Raw genomic sequence first — 7912 nt, 5'->3', positions numbered from 1 at the left:
GAAGATAAATAGGAAAAGGCCAGGAGGTGGAGGGCAGAGCAAAGGGCTTCATAGGGAGGAGTAAGGTGAGGGGAGCATAAGCTGAGATGGGCAGAGAGGCGGGGCTCATGCTCACAGCTCATTTACAAAAATCTTAAATTTCTGATTCCTTTATTTTCAACCTTGGCTTCCTGGACAATGACCTGGCTATGGAACAAAAGCATTTGCTGTGCTCTTTTTATGAGCTAGGCCTTGTGGGAGGGATCACCATTGGCAAAACCCCAGGGCCTGCCCAAATCCTCCCCTTGGGGGCTGGAAGTCTCCAGCCAATTGGCATTCTGGTGCTTAAGGCCACTTTTGGGTGGGTTTGGCAAGGATGGAGTGTCCAGGCCTATGACCCTTTAAGAACTTTACTTTTTAAAAACAGCCACCCAAATGGTGGTGGTGTGGGGAGAGGGTAGTGGAGGACTGTGGTCTCTGGCCATGCGCAGAGAGGGGGCTCTGTGTGAGCCCTCTCCCTGCCTGAGGGACACCTAACTTTATAGCAGCTACATGGGATCCATGGGAGGCCCATCAGGTGCCCTCACACTGAGGGACAGGGAGGGAAGCAGTGGAAGGGAAGCTGAGCTGCCCTCTACAGGGTTGCTGTCACTGTGAATAGAGCACCCAGGGGAGCCAGGTCACCTCACGCCAGCAGTGGCTCATCTTCTGCTTCGACCACCCAGACCCCGGGCTCAGCCAGTGGCACCAGCAGCACATCGTCCTCATCCTCTGGGGACAGGACTGTTGTGTGGGGTCCAGGTGGGGCCCGGGTTGGTCCTGGGGGCCGCAGGCTGGGCAGGAGGTGGCCTCGCAGGGCCTGTACCACTCCAGACAGCAGTGATGGCTCCAGGGGCGCCGCAGGCAGTGGCCCTGGGGCCTCGGGGACAGTGGGGAAGGCTGGAGACGTGCTGGCAGGTGGCAGTGGAGCCTTTACAGGCAGTGGGGGTGCCTGTTCCCCATCCTGCCCACCCACCGCCCCGCCCTCACGGGCTGGACCTGTGCTGCCGTCTAAGGTCTCAGGGGGAGCAGCAGAAGGTGTGACCTGGGATCTGGTCTCAGAGGTCCGGGCTGGGGGACTGGTTCGCGGAAGCAGGCCCCAGCGGCGGAGACGGCGCACCAGGCGGCGCATAGAGCGGCCCCGCTGGCGGCGGCGGGTGCCTGAGGCGCCCCCTGGAGTCATGTCCTGGCGCAAGATCTGTAGCAGAGAACGCAGGTTGCCCAGCACGGAGTTCTGCAAGGAGAGGATGAAGACACCAGAGTCAGAGGGGGTGGGGACGGCCAGAAGCCTGAAAGAAGGAAGGGCTGGGAGTGGGAAGTGGTCCGGCTGCGGAGGGTGACTTACGTCATTTGGGTTCTCTGTAGGGAAGTCCTCTACAGGTGGGATGGCGCCCTGGGCAATGAGCTGCCCATAGGAGGGAGGCGCCTGCTGTTGCACAATCTCGGCCTCTGTCCGGGAGAGGGGGGCGAAGATGCTGGAAGGGACGAGGACGGCTCGGTCACGGGTGCTGCTCACCAGAGCCGCCTGCCCCAGCCTGGACAGGCCTCTTTCTTCTGCACCCAAGCCAGGGCACCCGGAGCTAGGCCACGGCTTTCCAAAGTCATCTGACATCCCCCTCCTTCCTTGAGATGGCTTTCAAGATCTAGACCGGTCCCCCTCTCAGAGAAGTACGCCTGCCAAGCTAGACAACCCTAGGAGCCAACCCAGAAGCTGGTCACCAGAACCCGTCCCCAACGTGGGCACCCTCTGGACTTCTGTGGCTGCACAGGCCCTGTCCCGCCCTCAGTCCCCACGCCTCTACTGCCAGCTGCATTCCCACTGACCTGTACTCCTGGGTACGAATGGCATAGAGCTTGCAGGTGCAGCCCAGGGCAATGACCAGCAGCAAGCCACACACGAGGCTGCCGATGACCGCGGCGGTAATGACCTTGCGGGGCAGGGCATAGGAGCAGTCCCACTCGTCGCTGCCGTCAGCGCAGTCTGGCTGCCCGTCGCACACCCACGTCTCATACACGCACTTCTCGTCCCGGCACCGGAAGTTGCCAGGCTGGCAGTGCCGACAGCGTCTCTCGTCTGCTCCATCAGCACAGAAGGTCTGGTAGTTGCAGCGGTCAGCAGGCAGGTAGCAGGCTGTGGCACCGGGGGTGCCAGCGGCCCCACAGGGGTAGTGTCCAGGTGGGCAGCTGGGGCAGTTCTCCTCGTCCGTGCCGTCGGCGCAGTCCCATGAGCCGTCGCAGCGCTGTGCCTCGCTGTAGCAGCGCTCGCCTAGGCCCTCGCTAGCCCCCAAGCCAGAGCCTAAGCCGCAGGGTCGGTCCCAAGGCAAGCAGTAGCCCCGCACGTGGTAGGTGGCATTGAAGCCCCGACCGCTGCTCCAGGCGACTGTGTGGTAGTCCACTGTGGCCTGGCCGGACAGTGTCTCCACGGTGACAGCCTTGCCATTGCTGAAGTGGGTGAGGCTGCGCAGCAGCCGGAGGGTCTCGGGGGGCCCAGCGCCATCATACACGTGCACTGCATCTCCATAGCTCAGGTCCAGGGCCGTAAAGCGCACCGCCAGGCGCCGGCCATCATGGGGGTCCAACAGCCAGAGGCAGGACTGGGGGTGGGAGACTGAGGCCAGGTGTGAGTATCCGAGGGAGGAGAAGACCCCATAGAAGTCTTCCAAGGTGTGATTGCAGGGTGGGGTGGGGACAGGGCCCGGGGTCAGGTTGGGGAAGGGGTCTGAACTGCAACCTGCCTCGTCAGATCCATCGCCACAGGCATCGACCCCATCACAGCGCTGGACCAAGGGCACACAGCGGTGGTTCAGGCACTGGAACTCTTCCTGCAGGCACATCAGCCAATCTGCAGAGGCACCATGGAGAGGGGCTGTGAGGCACTGGAGCTGCCAGGATCCTCCCCTCCTCCCTCAGGCTTCCACTGCCTGTTCTAGTGGCACTACACTAGACACTACTAGGCACTACTACAGACAGCCCTGTCCAGCCCACCTTGGCTGTAGGAGAGCAGGAAGCCCTGGCCCATGGGTGCTCTGGCCCCAGCATAGCTGTAGGTGATGGTGACGTTGCCTCCAGGAAGCTGCAGAGGGCTGGCAGGTGCCTCGCACAGGGAGATCTGTGGCTGGATGGGGGAGCGCAGGATTAAGCGCTCTGAGCCACAGGCCAGACGCAGTTTTTGGAACCTACAGGGGTGAAGGAGAGCAGGACGTAAGATATTCTTTTTTTTTTTTTTTGCGGTACGCGGGCCTCCCACTGCCGTGGCCTCTCCCGCCGCGGAGCACAGGCTCCGGACGCGCAGGCTCAGCGGCCATGGCTTACGGGCCCAGCCGCTCCACGGCATGTGGGATCTTCGCAGACCGGGGCACGAACCCGTGTCCCCTGCATCGGCAGGCGGACTCTCAACCACTGCGCCACCAGGTCAAGATATTCTTGACCACTGCTGGCTTCTTCCTCCCACAGTGTTGTCAGGCCTGTTCTACTCCAAGAAGCAGGAACACCTGCTTATCCACAATCCAAATAGCCAAATGAAAATGGAGTTAGCCAAATTCCTTTGTGATCAAGGCAAGAGCCCTAACAGAGGCCTATGGCACCATGAGACCATGAGTACATCCTAGAGCCTTCTGGAAAAACTGCCTTGTGTTCTGGACTGAGTTAGAACAGATTAATTGCTTTCCTGTTGTTGCAGCACTGTCACCTGAGTCTGGTGCTAGCAGTAACCGGCAATTACCATACAGCTTAATTAACCAGAACTCACCATCCCCTCCCAGTGCCCAGTGGTGAGACCTGAGATCACCATGGCATTCTGATCTCTCTGCCCCAACAACCTCTGCCCAGATTGCCCTCTCCCTTCACCTACCCTTTTCTGGGTAAATCCATGGGAAGTGAGCTGTGGGAAGCAAATAGCTAGGTACTCAACATGGGCCCCAACCCCACGGCCCATGGTTGGAGGAGCCCAGGGAGACCTGGACTGTTTAAAAGATCTGGGGAGGGACTTCGCTGGTGATCCAGTGAGTTAGACTCTGCGCTCCCAATGCAGGGGGCGTGGGTTCAATCCCTGGTCGGGGAACTAGATCCCCTATTCCACAACGAAGAAGCCCGCGTGCCGCAACTAAGAGTCTGTGTGCCGCAACTAAAGATCCCTCATGCCCCAACGAAGATCCCACGTGCCGCAACTAAGACCCAGTGCAGCCAAAATAAAATAAATAAATATTTTTTTAAAAAAAAGGTCTGGGGAGACTGAGGAAGGTTCTAAGCTGATGAAGGAATAGATTTGAATCCCAGGCAAGGATGTGCAATGGATTGAAGGACTCCTCCAAGCAGCCATATCAGAGAGAAAGGACTGTTTCTAGAGGAAAGGACTGTTTCTGTTGTCCTTCAGAGATGACAAGACCCAAGCTAGATGTCCACTCCAGGCAGTTCCAATTCACCATGGAGCAAGCCAGGCTTTTAGGGAAGACTAGGCCAAGTCTAATTCTACTCTTCCCCCTGTTGACAGGGATGGAAGTTCCATGGAGAAGATCCCTGAAGTCTTTTCCATGGTAGAGGAGGAGGGGTGGGGGAAAGGAATAGGGTCTTGCTCTGCTTCTCACCTGACCGTTACCGTCTGCTCCTTGCTGCCCAGGATAAGCCAGGTACAGTTGGCAGGGGAGCTGCGGCTGTCCCGGCCCACGGGCCTCTGTAAGGTACCCTGCACTTCCAAGAGCACTGCCGGGGGGTCCTCACAGGCTGGAGAGAGAGAGGAAGGTAGGGACATCGGTTGAGAGCCTCTTACCATGCCACGCCTCCTCCAAGGGCCTGGGTTCTTCAAGAAGGAGCACAGAAACTCCCCTGCCCCAGCGACACACACTCTAGAGGCATAGTCTTCAGCAGGCCCCTGTCTCTCCACACTCATCATAGTTCCACCTTAACTATCAACACCACAAACAATATGAGGTCTGCTTTGTGCCAGCCACTGGGCCAGGAGGAACCGGGAAATACTGTTTCTATCCTCAGGAAGACTACATTTTGGCTAGGCCGATCAAGGATGGATATTTGGGGAAAAAATACATAACTACCGGCTGAGGGCTTATGCTAGGTCTCAGTTTTTCCATCTGTAAAATAAAGGGTGGATGAGCTCCACTCTAAAACTATGGTAGGTACTAGAGGAATTCAAGGAAGAGAGAGTTTTTCTCTTGGGTCCTGCCTCATTACCAAGCCCATGGGACCCCAGGGGCATCCTCTACTCACCAGGATTTGGGAAAATGATCCTGTCTGGGTGGGCCACAGCGTCTCCTAGAGGAAGAGCGAGAAAGGGCAAGAGTCACGCTTCGGAGTTTTCTTCACCTGAGCTAGTCAAGTAGGAAAGGGAGCCATCTGCGGCTTCCGGGTAGTTTACAGGAAGGGGTGGTGGAGCAGAGGAAGGCAGCGGTGTGTGACCTCGGAGGAAGGTCCGGCAGCACGGCCTATGGAGTGGGTACGGTGATCTACGGAAGCCAGAGGGAGGCTGCGGGCTGAGGAGAGCGGCTAGAGAGTTCCCGGGGATTGGGGCAGGCAGTGCCGGGCACGGGCAGGCAGGGTAAGGTGAGGGGCCACGTAGGAGGAAGGGAGCTAGAGCCCCTGGGCCCGGTGACAGCCCTGGGAGCGGGTTGCCGGGCGAGTAGTCTCGTTTTCGGTTTCTTACCCAGGAGGAGGAGAAGGATGGCCGGCAGCATCGTGAGCCGTCCGCAGGTGCAAGAAGAGTCCCGGAGGTTCGGTGGTCTACCCAGTGGGGAGCCGGCGCCGCTCCGGGCGTCCTGGCCTCCCAGTGTCGCCTCCCTGAGGGGCCTCCATGGCCCGGGCTCCTCGACCGGTGCTCTGGAGGCCAGGGCTGGGGGCGGGTGGGGGGCGGAGGTGGCCCGAGCGCAGGGGCGGTGCCTCTCGCCAACTTCGGAGTTGTTTTCCCCGGCTGCCGCCTCGCTCTCTCCCGAGGCCGGCCCCCGAAGCCCCGGAAATCGGCTGAAAGACCGGCGCTGGGGCGCGCCCTCGCCTAGAGCCGGCCCGCAGGCCGCAAGCGCCCCGGTCCAGGCCTGGCCGCCACCTGCTGGGGCTTGAGGCCACTTCCTCTTTGGGCCAAACTTTACCGACTGTCAGCCCCCAGGGCCGGCCCGGGCGCTGCTCAACTTCTCCAGCGCGTCCAGCCCGCGGAACGCGGCAGGGGAGCGGGGGAGGAGGACAGGCGGCTCGGCACAACGCCCAGTCCCTCGCCCAGTCTGTACCCCCGCCAGCCCAGGGGTTGGAGGAGCCCGGGCGGAGGAGGGGGCGGGTGACGAGCCTGGCCCCACCCCTGCCAATCAACGCACTCTCCGCCCACCCGACCGTCTTAACGCCTTTCCGGTCGTGCAGGGTCTTGTCACGGGCTTTGAAGGCGCTCAGCTTCCACTTTTAACTCTGCTTTGTTTAGTCCTTTCCGTGTAACGTTAGTTACAGGACACGTCTGTCAAAGGGCAACTGCTTATTCCGTAACTGTCATGTCTTTCCTTTGAATCCTTAAGCTCTCAGTACTTTTCTTGTCCCAGTGTCTGGGATGCGGTAGCACTTTTCTCGATGAGCCTCTATTATAGCAATTACCACACGGTGTTGTAACTATTTGTTTACTGTTTCCCGCCCCTGCCCCTCCCCTGCTGTGGAAACTGAAACTTTCTGTAGGCTGGGGCCTAGACTGTTTACCTTTGTACCCACAAGGCTTCTCTCCTGCTGAGACACTGTAATTCAATAAAGGAATAAATGTGCCTTCCCTTCTTGCTGGCCTTGTGACGTTGAGAAAATTGTTTAACCTCTCTGTGCTTCTCAATTGTAAAATGGGGTTAATAATGTACAATTCCCTCTTAAGGTTATTGTCAACATTTAGGGAGATAATACAAGTTGAGCATCTAGGGAGTGTTTCATACATGCTAGCAATTATTATTATTAGTCACGAGATATTTCTAATTTATGTGGGCTTGGGTTGCATGTTTCTTGTGGCACTTATAGGTTATAATAGTAAACAATAACAATAGCAAATAGTTTTTGAGCTTTTTTTCACATTTCAGGCACAGATCTAAGCACTTTTCAAGTGTTTGCTTTTTTAATCCTCTCCACAATCTTGTGAAATGGTTATTATTGTTACTCCCATGTTACAGGTAAGGAAACTCTGGTACAGAGGGGTTTAGTATTGCCCAAGATCATGGATCTGGTAAATGCTGAAACAAGGGTTTGAAACTAGGCGATCTGGCTTTGGACAGAGTGTACATTCAGAGCCTTACTACTCTCGCCTCTTTACAAATGGTACAAACAGTTTTCTGTTCATGACATTTGTTGTTGACATCAGTTTTGATGTGTTCAAAACTGAGACCTCAGCAGGGCCTGAAGCTATAGACTTGGCCATAGAAAGTCCTTCTGCCACTTGGATCTTGGTCCCATGCCAAGGGAACTTGGTTCCTTGGTCTCTCTCTGTTCCCTACTATAGCCCTTGGGATTAATGAGGGGTGAAATAGAACCCTAAATGTGGGAGGAGGATGTTGAATAAAGGGAAGCAGGGCAGAGAGGTTGGGGAAATTAAAAATACTTAAGTCCTGAAAGCGATCGTGTAAGTTTTAGTTGAGTGCAGGCTGTGTTCTCTATGCTGGGTACTTAGCAGATGCCTGGAACTTGTAAGAGTTCACTTTAACTTCAAGGAGCTTACAGAATAGTTGGGAAGAGAGGTCAGATATATAAATTTAAAAAGTCAGCCATGGGGAGTACTTGGGAGTGGGCTTGTGGGGAGTTTAGAAATGAATTTAGAAATAAAACTGGAAAAGTGGTGGCGAGATGGGAAGAGTTGTAAGGGGCAGGAGGAGGAGGAAGAGCCCATGGTCTGGAATGCTGAATAAACTAAGATTTGGAAAAAAAAAAAATCAAGATCTAG

At 56.6% G+C, this 7912-nt stretch overlaps 1 protein-coding gene across 1 annotated transcript; it reads right to left on the bottom strand.

Moving 5' to 3' along the window:
- Positions 1-133: 133 nt before the first annotated feature.
- LRP10 (LDL receptor related protein 10) lies at positions 134-5806 on the bottom strand. Its single transcript, XM_004283192.4, has 7 exons — positions 5672-5806; positions 5239-5283; positions 4602-4737; positions 3004-3194; positions 1843-2860; positions 1364-1493; positions 134-1252 (listed from the first exon to the last, which is right to left on the bottom strand). The coding sequence occupies exons 1-7, from the start codon at positions 5700-5702 to the stop codon at positions 665-667; spliced, it is 2139 nt and encodes a 712-aa protein (XP_004283240.1). The 5' UTR covers positions 5703-5806; the 3' UTR covers positions 134-664.
- Positions 5807-7912: the final 2106 nt, after the last annotated feature.

This window comes from Orcinus orca, chromosome 2 (genome assembly GCF_937001465.1).
Source record: "Orcinus orca chromosome 2, mOrcOrc1.1, whole genome shotgun sequence".
In the NCBI taxonomy this organism is placed as follows: Eukaryota; Metazoa; Chordata; class Mammalia; order Artiodactyla; family Delphinidae; genus Orcinus; species Orcinus orca.
The sequence above is the reverse complement of the archived record's forward strand: the minus strand, read 5'-3'. Positions and strand labels throughout refer to the sequence as shown.

Coding starts and splice junctions, on each gene's coding strand:
- LRP10 (XM_004283192.4), bottom strand. CDS start 5,702: ATGCTGCCGGCCATCCTTCTCCTCCTCCTGG. Junction 4,738..5,238: donor GATCATTTTCCCAAATCCTG/GTGAGTAGAGGA, acceptor CTCTCTCTCCAG/CCTGTGAGGACCCCCCGGCA. Junction 2,861..3,003: donor CCTGCTCTCCTACAGCCAAG/GTGGGCTGGACA, acceptor GTGCCTCTGCAG/ATTGGCTGATGTGCCTGCAG.